This window comes from Mastigoproctus giganteus, chromosome 1 (genome assembly GCF_048544385.1).
Source record: "Mastigoproctus giganteus isolate SK-2022 chromosome 1, ASM4854438v1, whole genome shotgun sequence".
Lineage (NCBI taxonomy): Eukaryota > Metazoa > Arthropoda > Arachnida > Uropygi > Thelyphonidae > Mastigoproctus > Mastigoproctus giganteus.
In genome coordinates, this window is record NC_143575.1 from 140746781 (window position 1) to 140766796 (window position 20016).

A 20016-nucleotide genomic window follows, 5' to 3' on the forward strand; every position below is an offset into this window, starting at 1 on the left:
TTGGCAATGAAGCAAATTTCGAGGAACTGTTTAATTATTTGAAGCACATAAATCTGTATGATAGACTGTGATCAAAGTGACAAACAAATCATGAACAGGCACAATATGGCCCAAGAGGCCCTTGTGCCAAAAAACCCCAATACAACAACAACAAAAAGGAATGGAAACATTGAAAATTACATCTAACATAATAGTAGGGGATTTCCAGCAATTCTCAAACCGTGTTAGAGCAAAACCTTGTAGAAGTACTGTGTGGTGTGAGGATTGCTGCAATTTATCAATTGTGTTAAAGCAAAACAGTGTTGTAGAAGTACTGTGTTATACAGGGGTTGCCTGTACTCTCCTGTTAAGAAGTACAGACCAAGCCGAGAAACATTTTGCCCCATTCTACCGTTGCAGTCTCTCTACGGCTGAATTGATTAACACTCTCTCATCATGTATTCTCTCCTATCATGTCTTAGAAGGGAGAAGAAGGCTGGGAGTGGGCTGGAGAAGTCTGGATCGGAGGAGAGGCCATTTATCAAACTCAAAATTCTTTATTTTTATTCCTGCATGCAAGATCCGCTTGGCCCTTTGAAAATATCTTGTGCAGTATTTACCCTTTTGTTTCTTTTTTTACTACTTAATAGTTATTTTAATTTTTGTAAATAAAACATTACCAAAATGATTTTATAGGTAACCACTTTGGTAACCTCACTGTTTTTGAGATATTTGTTTCCAAACTTTATAGTTAATAAAGCTAATAAAAAATAAGTAAATAACACAGAAATTAGCAGAAAGTAAGCAGCTGAGGTGGCAATGTGTTCTCTGTTTATTTCCACTTTGATTTTATCATGTATTTTGATGATTCATACTTGGTTAGATTTTTTATCTAAAAATCAGATTCACCAGATTTTGTATGTTGCATCTATTCTATATAGTTAAACAGAATGTAAAAAAAAATAATAAAAATTAATAAATAAATGAAGCAAATAACTTTAAAATAGTTTATTACATTTCTTGGTGATATTCCTACTTTATCCACTGCAGCATGTTATGCATTGATTAATTCCCTTGATTTGAAAGAAAAGTCTAGGAACATCATTTGGATAGTAACAGAATACATTTCTGGGGTATTCCAACTGAAGTAGATATTATCCTCTTACCAGAAAAATTCTAAATTGCAGAATTTGAAAATTAGGCACTTGCTAAGAGACCTGATTTAAATGTTTTAAGGCTTTAAATAGGTTGAGAAAAGTAAATGTTGATGGTATCTATACTTCTTGGATAAGGGCATAAATTTAAATTTGAAAAGATAGTTGCAGGACAGCATCAGAAATTTGTCTTAGGGTATTTGATTATCGAAGTAAACATCCATCTAGAGTTGTGGAAGTGGGTAGTTTAAATAAATTTAAAGGTGGATTCTTTAAATTATTAGAACGGATGGACAAACAAAGTGGGTATTTTTTATTATTATTTTTTTATGTGAGGCCGATGCCAGATAAGCTTGCTTCCTCACATCATTTTGCCACCAGTACTACTAATGTGTTTGAAAGTAGTGCAATGTTGAGCAACTTGTTATGAAGACAGTTTGTTCTACTATGAGCCCCTAGTTGCAAAAAAAACATGAAGAAATAGGATAGGCCTCCTAACTCCATATACTTTCATTGATGCCAAATAGCATTTAGCTGTTTTATTTTATAATTAAATTATTATCCAAACGTCAGTAGCTTATGAAGGACATTCCAGGGACAGATAATTTCTGGGTACAGGTAGTTAGTTCAGGACATTTGGTAACTTTTACGATTAGTAAGCACGTATTATGGCCATCCCATCTGTAATGGACTATGCTGCATAGTTCAGTATAAAAAAGCTTCATACTGCAGCAGTGGCAGTTTGCATCTGGTCGTGAAAGTCATAGTGATAAAGTAGAAGTTATGGGATGTATTCAAGATATCATAGAATTTTAGAAGGGCATGATTGTGGGAGCTGTGCATTGGTGCTTCCATATTAGAAATGGCACATCTTGTTGGTTGCTCATGGCCCACTATGGTTAAGGTGTACAAAAAATGGTGTCCAGTGGGTCAGACCACCTCCTGCTGTAAAGGATTGTGCAAGGTGGATATATGTGGTGAGTGAAGGGTGCAGCGCATTGGTATGGCTCGTTAGCAGGTCACCATGTGACGGCTGACCAGCGATATGGTATGGGGAATGCAAGAACAAATGACACTGTCACACACTCAGACCACAGCAGATGACCCAAGAGACACTTCCTTATAGCTGATCAGAGTTGATGGCAAATGCTGTAGTTGCAGCAACATCCTGATTGGATACTGGAGGACTGGAAACAAGTGTGCTGGTCGGATGAGTCCAAATATATGGTGCAACATGCCAGTGGATGCTTTCATGTGTGGTGCAAGCAACACAAAAGGTCCACGGACCCGTCGTGCATGGTGCACACTATCCAGGCAGGTGGTGGTTGCTTAATGTGGAGCATGTTTTGTTGGCAAGAACTAGGACCCCTCGTATATATGGATCAGTGTTTCACTGATGAGGTCTACTGGCAGACTTCCACGTTGCATTTTTTCTTGGACAGAAACAGAATCTTCCAAGATGATAATGTGGCGTGTCATCAGGCCTGCTATGTGCACAAGTGGTTTAAGGAACACAGTGAAGATAGCACTCATCTTGATTGGCCTCCAGATTTGCCCGATCTCAATTCAGTTTAACACTTTAGGATGTTTTGGAATGGAAAATAAGGCATTTGGATATATAACTGTCAGTTGTTCCTATACTGTGGAAAGCCTTTCAGGCAGCATGATTGCAGATCCTTATGCATGTCTAGGCCAGTAGCGGTTGTTATCTGTGCGAACAGTGGCCCAACATGGTCTTAGGTAGGTGGTCGTAATTCATTGATCACCGAGTGTACAGGGTTTCCGTAAATGATGTTTCTGATTTTGATATTTTTTTTTATTCAGAATTACTTTAAGCTACACTCATGAAACACATACCAGCTGAAAGATCAATTCAGTAAGTTTTATGAAAGTACATAAAGCCATTGGTAAAGTTCAGTGTGGACACCATGAGTAACTGGAACGATATCATAGTGATATTCAATCTCCTGCCACACACTGTGCTTCATTTCATGATAAATTTTACCAAAGGCCTCTATGAGCCATGCCTTCAGCTCTTGCAGTGTTGTTGGTAGTGGAGGGATGTACACATAACCCCACAAGGAGAAATCCATTGGCATCAGATCAGGTGAACTCAGAGGCCATTCCATATGGCACCCAATCTGATGCTGAGGAAGATGTTCATTCAGGCCTGATTGCCATTTTGCCATTCTGGTGAGTGTAGCACTGCGTAGTGGATTGAATGCAAAACTGGCAGTCAAGTGCCAATTTTAATAAAACTTATTGAATTGATCTTTCAGTCATCTTGTACGTGTTTCATGAATATAGCTTGAAGTAATTCTTAATAAAAAAATATCAAAATCAGAAACATGATTTACGGATGCCCTGTATATTAGAAGAGCAAAAATAAAACAGATTTTTTTTCCATAATGGTACTGAGCATATTCTATTTACATTATTTTTTTCTTCATAATTTTTATGATGGATTATAAACTAGTGTGATCACCTTTTTTTTTTTTTTTTTTTTTGTTTTACAGTAAGAAAAGGGAAGTTGTACCAGACCTTGCTCCCATGTTATGGAATTCATTCGGAACTATCACTGCGCTTCTTCAAGAAATCATTAATATTTATCCAGCAATCAATCCACCAACACTAACAGTAAGTTTTTTTTTCTATTTTATTTCAGTTTTACTGTTGGACACACAACTTGAGTAGTCGAGACCCACTAATTAGCTGGTCTCGACTACTCAAGTTGTCTGTTCAACTGTCTAATAAAGTTTTGCAACTTTAGGAGCTCCACATATTTTTTTACTCTATTCAGTTTTTATTTTGAAATTACTTTGCAATTTATTTATCTAAAACTACAAGTCTTTACATGCTAAAAGTCATTTGAACTAGACATTTCCAAATGTATATCCAGTAAATAGAGCATAAACTTGACTCTACATTGACCCAAAGCTTTCATAATTATCACAAAACCTGCTTAGAATTTATCATTATATTTGCATACAAGGGGTTGAATATTATTGAATGTTTATTTGTTTAAAGACAACCTGAATGCGGTTTATTAAATAATTGAAAGTGAAACAATTTGTGAAATTTTTAATATTATTTATTATTAATTGTGTTAGGTAATATGAAATCTATTTATTTAATAGAAATGTAAAAAAAAAAAAAAAAAAAGCAGTAAGATTCTCTATTCTTTCATTTTCTCAAAATTATTTTTTTTACAGCTTGGCATTCTGCACCACTTGTCTGTTGTCATTGACAGTTTATTTAAAATCTTGTTAGCATAATTTTTTTTTGCATCCTATTGAAAATATCTTGTGACTTGAACTAACCAAAGCTATCAGCCACAACTTTTGCCCAACTCTGCTGCCACCTCTGTCAAAACCAGATGGTTCTGTTGTCACTTCAACCAAGGATAAAGCTGACTTGCTGGCATCCCATTTTTCTTCAACTCCTGTATTAAGGATCTTGGTAAAACACCTCTCACTATTCCCAACACACTCCATTCAATGCCTCCTGTGGTCTTCCGTCAAAATGATGTCAGAAGGATTTTGACGAAACTTGATGCTCAGAAAGCTCCAGGTTTTGATGGTATTTCTCCACTTGTTCTCAAAACCTGTGCTTCTCAACTTACTCCTGTTCTTTGCCACCTTTTTTCACTTTCTTATTCCAAAGATGTTTTTCCTTCTGCTTGGAAATTTGCTCATATCCAGCCAGTTCTAAAAAGGGTGACAAATTCCTACTATCCAGTTATTGTCCCATTTCAGTTACTTCTACTCTTTCTAAAGTAATGGAGAAATCAATTAACCACCAACTCTTAAATTACCTAGAAACCTTTCGTTTGATCAACGATTGCCAGTATGGATTCCGTCAATGTTGATCCACTGGTGATATTCTGGTTATGTTACCCATTTATGGACAAATCCAATGGAAACGTTCGGTGAAACACAAGCAGTTGCTCTTGACATCTCGAAGGCTTTCGATCGTGTTTGGCATAAAGGTCTTCTAAACAGGCTTCCATCTCATAGTATGCCAACTGTTTTTTATCATTGGTTATCCAGTTTTCTCTCTGACCGCTCACTGATGGTGAATGGCTCTCTGTCCTCTAAATTCTCCACTAAAGCTGGTGTCCCCCATGGTTCAGTTCTTTCCCCCACTCTTTTCCTCTTGTATATTAATGACCTTCTTCCAGTGACTGGAAATCCTATCCATAGTTTTGCCGATGATAGCATGTTGCATTATACCTTTCCAGTTTAAGAAACCTTGCCCTGCTCAATCAGCTTCAACTTCTTGAATATCCACTACCAATTCCTTAAATACCAATCTCCAGGTAATTCTCCAGTGGGGCAAAGACAACTTAGTTGATTTCAATCCTTCTAAAACGCAAAAAGGATTCTTCTGCTCCTATGCTTATCTTTGGTGAAACTCCAATTTCTAGGCAAGATGATATATCTCTTTTGGGAATTACCCTGACTTCTAATCTCTCTTGGCACAAGCACATTACAAATATTGCTTCCTCTGCATCTGAAAAACTTGGTTTTCTCTTTCGCTCTTGGTGTTACTTTTCTTCCAAGCAGCTGTTCACTCTGTACAAATCACAAATTCACCCTACCATTGAATATTGTTCCCACATCTGAGGCAGTGCCCCCAAAACCTCTCTCAGGCTTCTAGATCCCATTCAGAAGAGGGCAGTTAGGTTAATTAATGACTCATCTCTAACAGTCTCTCTCTCCACTTGCTGCCTCATAAGACACTGTTTCTGCCACATGCCTTTTCTACAAATACTTCCATGGGCACTGTTCTTCTGAATTGGCTTCTGTAATTCTCGCTCTCTTTCAAAACAGTCCGAATACTTGCTGCCACCAGTCAACATCCATTTACTGTCCAACTTCAAACTCACAGAACCAACTTTTCACCTTACTTCGTACGTATTTCATGAAAATTACAGTCTTCAGAAGTTCAAATCTAATGTCAACAAATATCTTCTTTCATCTTCTCAACCTTCAACCCAAGCACAGTACTAAGTACTACTATAGGTTCTAGTACCTCTTGTGTTTGTGGTTTTCATAAAAAATATATATATGAAAAGTTTCTTCTCTCAACGGAAACTACTGTATTTTGTAATGTAACGTCCAAGGGAAAAAGGAGTTCGTTAAACTCCTTTTTAACGTTTGACTGAGATAATTTATAATTCTAAAAATGGTTATAAAGTTTTATATAGACAGTATCATAACAATAGAAGTGAAACATGCAAATGTAGGTAAATAACTTTAAGCTTATTTGAATAGCAGGTAAACATGAGAAAATTTATGTAATATTACAATTTCGAAGTGTACTGCAACAAAATGTCACACGTCACTGTTAATAAAGGTGCTGGTATGTCATACCGTTGCGTACCGTCCCAAAAAAAACTGTGTGCGTGTGTGTGTGTACAGGTAACCCTCATATAACATGGTAGTTAGATTCCTGTAAAATCTTATGTAGTGTGAAACTGTGTTATACAGGACCAATACAAAAACGGGGTTATGTTCCAAAAGGTAACAAAAATACATAATTTTTTTATAACTATCGGAAACTTAATTTTTATTAAAAATAGTAATAACTGAACAAACGTCTTACAAACTGATACATAAAGGTCAGTTAATGTACGTTCATTTAATTTTCTTCCTTTTCATTGCTGCTAAGCACAATCAAACGAGAATGCTTTCTCTGTTGCAGAATACCTTCACCTTCAGAACTTTCTTCTGCAGCATCTAGATTTTGTGTATCCTCTGCTGTCTTTAAATTATCAGTATTCTGGGATTGTTTGCTTTTGCTTGATAGATCTTTGTAAATTGCATGGTATGGAGCTAAGCATTTTTGACGCTCCCTTTTGAACTTTGTATTCCTTCCAGTCGAAGGATCTGCATTCAAAAAATAAGATTATTATTGCTCGGCTAAGTTTATGCCTTACCATATGCTTTTTAGTGTAAAATTTGGAACTTTAGAATTTTCATCTGTGCTATCATCATCTGTATTGATTTGGTTTACCTCCTATGCCATTTCCACCAAATCCGTTTTGCCAGCCTCTTTTTCTACCAGTACTTTGTGAACATCTTCATAGTCATATCATCAAAACCTTCCCCTCCTACCGACTCAGCAAGTTCTACTATCACAACGATTCTGTTTTCTGCTGGTTGGACCATATTTTCTGAATGATCTGGCTCTGGCCATACATTTTTCCAACAAGCACATGTTGACGGTTTTACTTCATTGAGCGATGAAGCTATGATTCTGATACAGTCCACAATTGAAAAAAATGTTTCCATGATTTCATCACTTCAATAGATTCGGAATAATTTTTTTCCAAAATTCTTTGTAACGATTTTCTGAGGTAACGAGTTTCAAAGGTATATAAAATGCCTTGATTTAATGGCTGAATTAAAGAAATTGTGAAATTGTATTAGGTAGTAGGAACATTACTTCAACATTTTGGATGACTTAAATATTTTGGAAGGCCTGGTTTTGGAAATTATGCCTAATTTCCTTAGACATAATTTAGGGCTGGACAACAAAGAAATTATTCCAATATGCTTCTTAACAACAAAGTTTAGTAATGCGTACCCGAAAAAATTTATCAAATAAAAACCAAAATAATCTTACAAAAACCTTAAAAGTTATGAACTGCACGTTTCGAAGTCACAAATTTTTATGGTCTCAAACAAGCACAACTTCAATGGCACAGAATGTAACATGGGAATTTTTCTCTTTTTTTTATTTTTTGGATAATGACTAGTGAGTTAACAGCGGGGATTCACAAAAAATAATGCAAATGTTGAAAAATTACATCCAACAGAATAGAGTGGGGCCTCGACTTCTAATGGCATCAACGTGTGATATTCTCAGGAACTGATTTACCTTTCGTATGATCTTTTATTTTAAGGAGCAATGATATATTTGCAGAAACTGATGGCTTTCCGATATAGCTGGAATGATGCATTGGTGGAAATTTTCAGAAGCGTGGTGCATAAAACATCATTTGTATAATTATTCTCAACCAATTAGCATCTTTGTTATTTTTAAACACAAATTCCTACATTAGCATTAGTAGAGGCATACGATGCAAGAAAACAAGCTTATGCAGCATCAGCCAAAAAACAAAAAATAAACGAACCCATTTCACCCCTCTCTCCGTTCATTCCAAATTGCCTGTCCAGCTCAGCCTTAAATTTATTTAGGTTATTAGCTTCCACAACAAAAGATGGAAGCCTGTTCCACCAATCAGCTACCTGCTGGCTAAAGGCAAATCTCCACACATCTATTCCACACCTATCTTTCCTCAATTTGAAACTGTGCCCCTCAGGTTCTTAGTCTGAGCAAGAGGAAGAATCCCATCAGCATTTAACTTGCTCAACCCATTCAAGGCCTTATACACCTCAATCAGATCACCTCGCAGGTGCCTACTCTCCAGGCGCTTCAATTTGCAGAACTTAAGCCTTTCTTGGGAAGAGCACCCCTTTGTTCTCCTCACCAATCTTGTTGCCCTTCTTTGGACTCGTTCTAGCAACTCTACATCCTTCCTAAAAGGAGGCCTCCAGAGCTGTACACAGTACGCTAGGTGTGGCCTGACCATTGCCTTTTATAACGGGTTAATCATCTCCCTGTCCCTGCTAGCAGAATTCCTATATATCATTGACAAGATTCCATGTTGTTTGTTTGTTGTTTATTTGGTTTTTAGGAGCATTAGCAACTAAGGCCATATTGCTCCGGGGGGGGTATGCGATGGTCATTCCCTGACCTTTCCGCATCCTCCGTATTTGGTGGTCACGGGCTCGAACCCCGGTCTAATCAAGAAGCGTGTGCTACGCACTGCTGCTCCTGCCCACTTGGCTATGGAGGCGCCAAGACTCCATGACCTGCCTGGCAGCCCATCTGCACTGCTCAGCGAACTTCATATTTGACTGCACAATTATCTCCAGGTATTTTTCACATTCCACTTCCCTGAGTGTAGTGCCAAACAGTTAGCATTAGCATTAGTAGAGGCATTTGATGCAAGAAAGCAAGCTTATGCAGCATCAGCCAAAAAAAAAAAAAAACCCACTTACACTTCACCCCTCTGTTCGTTCCAAATACCTGTCCAGCTGAGCCTTAAATTTATTTAGGCTATCAACCTCCACCACAAGGGATGGAAGTCTGTTCCACCAACCAACCACCCGCTGGCTAAAGGCAAATTTCCTCACGTCTATCCTACATCTGTCTTTCCTCAATTTGAATTTATGCCCTCTCAGGTGATTTTTCTGAGCTAGAGGAAGAATCCCATCAGCATTGAGCATGCTTAAACCATTCAAGGCTTTATACACCTCTATCAGATCACCTCGCTGGTGCCTAGTCTCCAGACACTGTAATTTGCAAAACTTAAGCCTTTCTTCGTAAGAGCACCCCTTTGTTCCATTCACTAATCTTGTTGCCCTTCTCTGTACTCGTTCCAGCAGTTCTACATCCTTCTTGAAATGAAGCCTCCAGACCTGTATACAGTACTCTAGGTGTGGCCTGACCATTGCCTTATACAATGGAATAATCACCTCCTTATCCCTGCTGGAAAAATTCCTGTATATCATTGACAATACTCCATGAGCTACTCTTGCAGCCCGTCTGCACTGCTCAGAGAACTTCATATCTGCCTGCACAACCACCCCCAAGTCCCTTTCATTCTCTACCACTGTCAGTGTAGTACCACAGAGTTGATACGTTTCTCCTCAGTTACTGCTACCCACATGCAGTACTTTGCATTTGTCAATGTTAAATTTCAGTTGTCACTTCTCAGCCCATTTTCCCAACTTATCTAGATCCAGTTGGAGTAGCATACTGTCTTTACTGTCATTAACCCTGCCAACCTTTGTATCATCTGCAAACTTGGAAATTAAACCTGATATACTTCCATTAATATCATTGATAAATATACAAAACAACAATCTGCCCACCCTGGGGAACTCCACTAATAACATTTGTTCAAGAAGAGCAGTGTCCATTGATTACCACTCTCTGTCGTCTCCCACTCAACCATCCCTTTATCCATTCTAGCAACTTACCCTTAATGCCATACCTCTACAATTTGTACAGCAATCTTCCATGTGCAACAGTATCAAAAGCTTTCCTGAAATCCAAGTATATAATATCAAAATTATTTTTGGCATACAGTTCCTTTGTGGCCACATCATAATATCCAATCAGTTTGGTCAAACAAGACTTCCCTTTAACAAAGCCATGTTGTGTCTTTCTCTTTCGCTCTTGGTGTTACTTTTCTTCCAAGCAGCTGTTCACTCTGTACAAATCACAAATTCACCCTACCATTGAATATTGTTCCCACATCTGAGGCAGTGCCCCCAAAACCTCTCTCAGGCTTCTAGATCCCATTCAGAAGAGGGCAGTTAGGTTAATTAATGACTCATTTGTAGCCCACCCCAGGGTGGGCCACAAATGAGTCATTAATTAACCTAAGTCTTGTCTAGATGATCCTGCAATGCTTCTTTAAGCAGTGATTCCATTATTTTCCCCGGAACACAAGTTAAACTAACAGGTCTGTAGTTGCTTGTGTCACCTATTGAACCCCCTTTGTGAATTGGTGATACATTTGTACACCTCCAGTCCATGGGGACCTCAACTGAGTCCAAGGAAGCTCTCATAATTATGGCTAAGGGTTTGCTTACTTCCTTTGCTGCCTCCTGTAGTATAACTGGATAGATCCTGTCCACCCCAGGTGCCTTCCTTATATTTAACTTCAACAATTTCTCCTCCACTTTGCTCTCAGTTGTTACAAAATCACTTAGCTCCCTGTTAGTGTTTGATAGACTTCTGGCACTCCCCTCATTGAATGACTCCTCATGTGTGAATGCAGATGCAAAATACTCATTCAGTTTAACAGCTACCTGGGCATAATAATCAATAGTCAACCCATCTATGTTAAGTGGTCCAATCTGATTCAACCCTTTCCTTCTAGAGTTGTGGTGCCCCCTTAGCCAGGTGGGCAGGTGCAGCAGTGCATAGCACACTCTTCTTGATGAGACTGGGGTTCGATCCCGTGACCACCAAATACGGAGGATGTGGAAAGGTCAGGGAATGACCACTGTATATTCCCGGAGCTGTATGGCCTTAGTTGCTAATGCTCCTAAAAACCAAATAACAAACAAATAAACCTTCTAGAGTTTACATAAGTAAAGAACTCTTTGCTGTTTTTCTTTGCTTCCTTCGCCAAAGATTTCTCGTAATCTGCCTTTGCCTGCCTAACCTCCTTTGTGACTTGATTACAGACTAGTTTGTACCTGCCATAGGCTTCTGTGTCACCTGATACTTTATATGCATCCCATACATTCTTCTTCTCTACCATGAGCTTCATTAATTCATCTGACATCCATTTATTTCTAAACCTTGAACAGTATTTCTTAGTTGGAATGAGAAGCCTATTAGACTCCAAAATTACCAAATTTTGGAGTCTATTAGGCTTTTCAAAATTCTAAATGGGAAGCCCTGAAGGCTTCCCATTTAGAATTCAACGTTGGTAACATCATCAGTTGATCCCACTGTACAGAATTTAAAAACTGTCTGATACCTCTGTAGTCACCTTTACAGAATCAAAAACCCTTTCCTTTATCCCTGATGGTAATTATATCTTTAAGTAATTCCCACATCAGTACATTGTGATCACTGTCACCCAGTGGTTCCTTTATCTGAAAATTCTTAATGCTTGAATAAACACTGCTGATAATCAGATCAAGACTATTACTCTCACTGGTTGCCTCTTGAACATGTTGCTATAGAAAACAGTCATCCAATAAATCCACAAAATCTTGCTAGTGTGCGAGTGACCAACCCACAAGTTCCAGTCAATATCTGGAAAGTTAAAATCCCCCATTATAAGACATTCTGATTTACTAACCCACTCTATTTTATAGTATATTATAGCATGTTATAGTATGTCGAACAGTTTCTGTATCTTCTGTTTGTTGTGCTTGTCTAGTGTGTAAGCAGAGTGTATTTTTGTCAATTATACGAAACCGGCCTCTTCTGGAAGCAAATGCTCAGGAGAACATTCATCAGTAAGGATGAGGCTAGTTTACCTGGACATAAGCCTATGGAAGATAGGCTCACTCTCCTGTTGGGTACCAATACCTCTGGAGATTTTAAGCTGAAGCCTTTGCTGGTGTATCATTCTAACGTTTCTAGGGTATTTAAACAACAAAATGTCAAAAAAGCATGCTGGGAGTGTTTTGACGCAGCAGTAAGAAGGCCTGGATTACAAGATGTCTTCAATAAATAGGCATGTGAAGTTTTCTGTCCTTCAGTGAAAAGTTATCTTGAGGAACATAAGCTTCCTGCTAAGGCACTGCTCCTGCTGGCTAATGTGCCAGGCCATGATCCCGACCTTATTCAATCTTTTGAGGCACAATTTGACTTTGCAAGTCAAATTTTAACTATCCAACATCACTCCTCTTCTTCAACCAATGAACCAGAAGTCACTGCAAACTTCAAGAAAATCTATACCAAGAAAATGTTTGCAAGTTGCTTTGCAGTGACATCTGTTGAAATTGCTGTCACCCTCAAAGATTTTTGGTTGAAGTTCAACATCCTGGAATGTGTTAGGCTGATCGTAAGTTCTTGGAATGATTCTTCTATCAGATGCTTAAATTTAGCCCAGAAAATTATCTGGCCTTTAATCATCATTAACTTTGACTGATTTGAAGATGATTGTGCTTTGACAAATGATATTGTCACTCTTGGTAAATCAATGGGTCTGGAGATTGACGAAGAGGATGTGGATGACCTTATTGATGCTCATGGGCATAAGCTAACGACAGAGGAGCTACAAGAGTTGGAGAAAATTATGAAGAGTGACACTGGACAGGAAGAGGACACCTAAAACGTGTAAGCTGAAGACTGTCATTTCTTGTTGGGAGCATTTAAGAGAAGTGGCAAAAAAAAAAATCATCCCAACAATGAAAACACTGAACTCATGATGTGCAAAATGGAAGATGAAGTCATATCTTAATTTTGAAAGCCTCAAAAAAAGTTGTCAAAAACAGTCCACCTTTGACAATTTCTTTGCCAGTAGCAACAAAAGATAAAAGGCTGAAAAGACAGCTGACATCTGATCTAATCTCACCACCATCACTACATCGCTATTGATTTCATCAGCCCTGCATTTCAAGTCTAAGGTAAATGCTAATTTATTGTTTGTTTTTTATTTTAAGATGTTTTATAACTATTTATTAAATAATCTTTATAAAACACTCATTTTTTAATGTACAAATCATGTATAACATGTAAGAAATACCTATTTTATGTGTTGTTGGGTCACCTGCCAAGAGTTTAGAATGAATTATAGAAAACAATGTACTATTGGTATCAGCTTACAATATTTTCAACATACAATGGGTTTTGTGGAATGAATTACCATCGGATGTTGGGGCCCACTGTAGTAGGATTTTTCCCCACACAAAAGCTCCAAAATACCCTGTTATGCGAGGTTTACCGAAATTCTCTAGAAGTAGCATGTTGTGTGTGTGTGAGAGTGAGTGAGTGAGTGAGTGAACACAGGGTTTTCTGAAAAGAAAGTTCAAAGTTTTACATGTGAAAAAACTCAACTTTATTCTTATTTTTAAAAGATATATAATATATTTTTAATGAGGTATTAGCATTAGTTGAGGCACATGATGCAAGAAAGCAAGCTTATATAGCATCAACCAAAAAAAAAAAAAATCCCTTCCCATTTTGCCCATCTGGTTCACTCCAAATGTTTGTCTAGTTCAGCTTTAAATTTATTTAAGCTATCAACTTCCACAATGACAGATGGAAGTCTGTTCCAGCAATCAACTACCTACTGGCTAAAGGCAAACTTCCGCACATCTATTCTACAACTGTCTTTCCTCAGTTTGAATCTATGCCCCCTCAGGTTCTTAATCTGAGCAAGCTGAAGTATCCCACGAACATTGAGCCTGTTCAAACCCTTCAAGGCCTTATACACCTCAATCAGATAGATCACCCTGCAGGTGCCTAGTCTCCCAGATGCTGCCACTTGCAGAACTTAAGCCTCTCTTCTTAAGAGCACCCCCTCGTTCCTCTCACCAATTTTGTTGTCCTTCTCTGTACTCGTTCTAGCAATTCTACATCCTTCCTAAAATGAGGCCTCCAGACCTGTACGCAGTACTCAAGGTGTGGTCTGACCATTGCCTTATACAATCACCTCCTTGTCTCTGCTAGCAAAATTCCTATATATCATTGACAAAACTCCATGACGTGCTCTGGCAGCCCATGTGCAGTGCTCAGAAAACTTCATATCTGACTGAACAATTACCCTCATATATAATAACTTTATTTATCATCGATTTGCTATAAAACTCTAACATAGAATAAATAATTTGAAATATGTATGCGGTTATATACTGTATACTAATCGTATCGAAAATAAGTGATGTTCTATAATGAAATTCATTGTGATTCTATCAGTATATTTTTTAAGAAAATAAACACATATTACTTAATACCTTCTGAATGTTTTGCAGACCCCTCTGGAACTGGTCTATGGACCCCAGTTTGGGAAACACTGCCTAAACACAGCAGAATTCCTGTATATCACTTAACACACCATGAGGTGGCCTAATATTCTGTCTGCACTGCATGTAGAACTAAATGCACAATTACCCCAGGTCCTTCTCACTTTCCACTAACCTGAGTGTTGTACCACACAGTTGATAGGTTACTCTGGGATTACTGGTTTCCTATATGCATTACCTTGCATTCCTGTTATTATCATCCAAACTGCAAACCTTTGTATCATCTGTAAACTTAGACATTAAGCCTGATACACTTTCATCAATATCATTAATAAATATTGAAAACAACAATGGACCCAGCACTGAGCACTGGGGGACTCCACTAATAACATTAGTTCATGAAGTGCAGTGTCCATTAATAACCACTGTCATCTTCCACCCAACCATCCATTTATTCAGAGCAGTAACTTGCCCTTAATGCCACACTGCTCTGATTTGTACAGCAGTCTTATGTGCAAGGTGGTAGATGACTTTCATCAACCGGTGAAATAACAACACTTTGCTTATTGGAGGCTTGAAGTGGTGAAACCCATGTTTAGTCTCTAGAGCAAAGTTTCCGGCATCCCTCTTCCCCCATACTTCTCCTTCAACCCATGCACGGTACTAAGTACTATAGGTTTTGATACCTTTCGTGTTTGAGGTTTTCATAAAAAAAAAAAAAAAAAAAAAAAAGTGTTCCTGAAATCCAAGTACAGGTAGTTCTTGTTTTGTGCTGGTCTGATTTGCGCCGATTCGCAATAGTGCTGATCACTAACCACAAAGGCATTTTCATTTTTATTTATTTAAAAAAATTTTTTTTATAAATTAAAAGTTTAAAATTGTCAGACAAAATTTATCGGCATCATACTGTGCTATGTATCGTTCACTGTTCACGTGATTTAGGACAATCTGAACTAATCAGCAATTAGCGGATTCATATCAGAGACGAGAAAGATTCCCGTCCTCAAAGTAACCACTCGTGAATGCGGGTAGTAAAGGTCCATGCGGTGAAGCATTCAGTTGGTTGTTGTTTACGCTGTTTACCCGTTGGAATGTGCTATTAATAAATTAAATAATAATGATAGTGATAGCTGTATGCAGTTTTTTCCAATAGTGTTATAAAGTTTTTAATTTAATAGAATAAAGACATGCATTTCTAGTAAAAATAGTTAATTGAATTCTAGTGCAATATTCGGAGGATGGAATCTGGTGAAAGCCGCCCTAATGTGTGTAGGGCTATGAATATGCCTCCATTGACTATTACTACAACTATGATGAATGCTAATAAAATAAATCAATTGATGCAAAGTGGTAAGTCAAATTTTTGGTGCCCGGAACTTAATCCTGTGATTTCCGATTGACTCCATTATATAAAGGGTTCCATTTGTGCCTGTCCCCCCCCCCAGGAACCTAACCCCAACGTAAATCGAGGGCTACCTGTATTTCATATCAAAATTAATTTTTTGCATCCAGTGCCTTTGTCACTGCATTGTAGTATCCAATCAAATTGGTCATACAAGACCTTTCCCTTAATACATCTATGCTGTGACTGAAGAATAACAGCATTCCTGTCTAGTTAGTCCTGCATTACTTCTTTAACCAGTAACTCCATTATTTTCCCTGGAACAGAAGTTAAGCTAACAGGTCTGTAATTACTCGTGTCGACTTTTGATCCCCCTTGTGAATTGGGGATACAATTTGCACATCTACAGTCCACAGGGATAGTGAATTTATAGTGTCAATCAGTTTTGGTGTAAAAACAGTAATGGCATGCAGGACAACTTGTTGTGATTCATGGTAGGAAGTGGAAGAGATATCAAATGTTCCCCATGAGTGCCAAACCTTGTAATACAGACAAGCCATTGGGCTGGATAAGTTGTGAAACCTAAATTTATACGGAAATTTTCTCCTGCTGTGGTTGCAGACCAAAGAATGCTGTAATTGCCCCTGACTTTGCTCTGTTAAATTTTGCTCAAGCTGTCAAGTATATTTGGTAGTGTTTAATTCTCTTGAGTATTTTCCCTTATCTGGTGCAATTTCTGCTTTAATTCAAAAGGCATGTTTATGACATTACATAAAGAATGAGAAATTTTTGCATGACTTTGCCTCTACACTCCTCCTAAAAATGTGAGTGCCTTTAATGAATTCATGTTTGGTAGTTCTAGTTTGAGATTGAAAATGAATTTGTGCAAACAGAGATGATAAAAACTGTTGGATAAACTATTACATTAAAATTTTGGGAAAACAAGATGTCTGGTCACCATAGTTAAGCATTTTCTCATTTAAAGTACTTGGGGGGGGGGGGTTGGATATTTCTTTTTGTGGATGATCTTTTATATAGCATGGCCAGCATGTTATATAAAAGCTATATGGTAGCAAAATGTGATGTAAACAAATATTGAGAGGTTTTGCATTCTTGTGAGTTGGGAACTCCTGAGAAAGGAGAATTTTATGGCTTAGTAAAAGTAATGACAGCTCCCACTAAGTAGGAACTGACTGAAGTGTAGATAGGAAAGAAAGGAAATAGATAGGAAGATAAGAAAGAGCTGAGTTAATATTTTAGCATTTTGTCAAATTTATGAAACAAAACTTTTTCTATCAAAACTACATGCTGACTGGTTCTTTTCATTAAAGAGGTTATGTATTTTCTTATTCATAGGCTCATCAGTCTAACAGAGTCTGTAATGCTTTGGCTTTACTGCAGTGTGTTGCTTCCCATCCTGAGACGAGGTCAGCATTTCTTCAAGGTATGCACATGCCATTGATTTTTACTTTTCACCCATTGATTGTTATTTTTTACAATCATATACATACATTCCACGCTGAAGTGTGATGGCATAATTTGCCTTTGCATCAATTCATTATAGCTAGCTACCTGATAAATTGGTAGTTGGATGTTATGCAGATATAAAAAAATGTCATATCAAATAATGTTAGAGAGAATTAATAAAGGGGTTATCAAAACGTTTGGTTGGGAATTGGCACTTATCACAGAGGTCTAGAAATTGTAATGTTAATATAAAATATAAATGAAGACAATAAATGATTTTTTATTCTAAGTAAGTGAGTTTTAAGTGGTCTATCTAGAAGTTTAACCGACCATTGCAGTGGTAAAAGAAAAGTTACATTACTGTGGTGAAGTATGATAAATTCCAAACGAAGTTCTTTTTTAAAAGAATACCAGAAAAAGGTGAATGCATAGAGTCACTAAAGTCTAATAATTAATCTAAAATTAATTAATAAATACATTATAAAAAAGTATAATAGTGAAATACATTGGGTATCACTTGTTCATCCTCCAAGATCTTCATTGGAGGCTCTGGTAGTAAAGCTTTTCTTTTTTGTGAGCACTACATGGAAGCTTGGGGTCAAAAACTATTCCCAAATATGAGAAGGAAAATATTATCTCCATAATGTTTTCCTTCTACAACACTGCCACGGTTCTCACAGATACAAAAAGCAGACACGTGAATTTCTTCCATTTGTAAGTGATATTTTTCCTTCCTGTCTTTGCATCTGGTTTACCAGTTTTAATTCCATACTTTTCGAAAATGTTGCCTAATTAATTCCATACTTCTCAAACATGTTGCCTAAAAGAATAGCAACAGCAGAGCGTACTAAGTTTTTTATTCAAGGCACACACTCACTGTGGAATAATGCTCTAGACAATTGGACACCCTCTTTAAAATATTGACAGATTGGGGATAACTTTCTGCTCTTGCAATGTATTTGTCTCTGTCAAATCACAGACACCTGAAGGAAAAATGGAAAATGAAACAGAACAGCAGCGTTTTAATATTTTGAACTTAAATCTCATGGCAGAATATGTGGGTCCATTATAAATTTCGATTTCTGATTTTTTCCGAAGAAAATTTTTCTCCTTTACTTCAGTTATTGCTGATTTCACCTCCATTGCTACCAGCCATTGCTGCCATATTTTTTTAGCATTTTCAATGTTCTCTTCTTCATTCATGACTTCTCTCTCAACTGCTCTTTTGTCTCCCATTAAAAACCTTTATGTAGCAAGTAAAGTATATGTATTATTATGTATAGTAATAAAAAAAATTACTGCATTTCTAAATGTATATTAGAATGATAAAAATGTAGGATTCAACTTAACTTTAAAACTTAAATACTAACACCATTGCTGTGTAGTCTGTGACATTCCAACTAGAATACTGGCTGTACTGCTTAACAGCTATATGACAAATGATGCTTCTTATGGTAATTTATTTAAGTGTTGATGGTGTGGAGGTACTCTAAAGCCCTACTCTTTAACACACATCCTCTCACTGCAGTGTAAAAAAAAAAACTCATTAGCTGGAGCTTGAGAAACCCCACTGCAGTAACATAGCTTAACAAAGGTTTTTCACCAACCTCAGATGTGGGAACAATATTCCATTGTAGGGTAAGTGGATTTATGGTTTTTAGTGTCAGTAGCTTTTTAGAGGATAAAGTGAAGTAATGCCAATTGCAAAAGAGAACCTAGTTTTTTCAGTTCAGAGGAAATATTTGTGCTTATGTCAAGAAAGCAGTTAAGTCTAGGTTAGGTTATGTTTATAAAGATGTGATCTTGTCGAGAAATCAGGGCGCCTCTGTAGCCAGATGGGCAGGAGCAGCAGTGCGTAGCACACGCTTCTTGATTAGACTGGGGTTCGAGCCCGTACCCACCAAATACAGAGGATGCGGAAAGGTCAGGGAATGACCACTGCATATCCCCGGAGCAATATGGCCTTAGTTGCTAATGCTCCTAAAAGCCAAATAACAAACAAACAAAACAAGCAGCACTACATGAATATCGGAAACTTAAAGGTTTGCATAAAGGACCTTTGACATAAGTGGGGCTTCGAAAACTAATAAAGAAATTTAAAGTGACCCGGGAGTTAAGTGTAATTCCAGGCAGGGGACAACCACGTATTGGAACGGAGGTAGTGGATGAAGTAGCGGTTGCAATGGTCAGAATGCGAAATACTACCAGTCAGTAGTGCCAGAGCTGTGTCAAGAGACTTGAACCTTCCTTGGTCTACTGTACATAAAGTGCTTCGAATAATTTTATGCTGGTTCTGTACAAGATTCACGTAGTGTGTCTTATCAGCAACAACGAATAGACTTTGCTCTATGATTTCTGGCTCGTATGGAACTTGACGATACATGGGCTCCAATGATCTTGTGGCCTAATGAGGTACATTTCACTCTTCATGGGTAGCTAATGCGCCAATAAAACCAAACCAAACCAAACCAAAAAACTCTTCATGGGCTGTAAATGCACAAAACTGCCAAATATTCTCGTCCATCTGCTGTGCATGAAAGACCATTACAAAATCCATATG

The 20016-nt window shown here is 37.5% G+C and overlaps 1 protein-coding gene across 1 annotated transcript in view; it reads left to right on the plus strand.

Annotated features, from left to right (window-relative positions):
• Rcd-1 (Required for cell differentiation 1) overlaps nucleotides 1–20016 on the plus strand; it is a 137890-nt gene that overhangs the window by 22537 nt on the left and 95337 nt on the right. The window contains exons 3-4 of the mRNA XM_090382407.1: nucleotides 3650–3770; nucleotides 17346–17433. Of these exons, the coding sequence (XP_090238533.1) occupies nucleotides 3650–3770; nucleotides 17346–17433 (209 nt within the window). The remainder of the gene's footprint in view (nucleotides 1–3649; nucleotides 3771–17345; nucleotides 17434–20016) is intronic.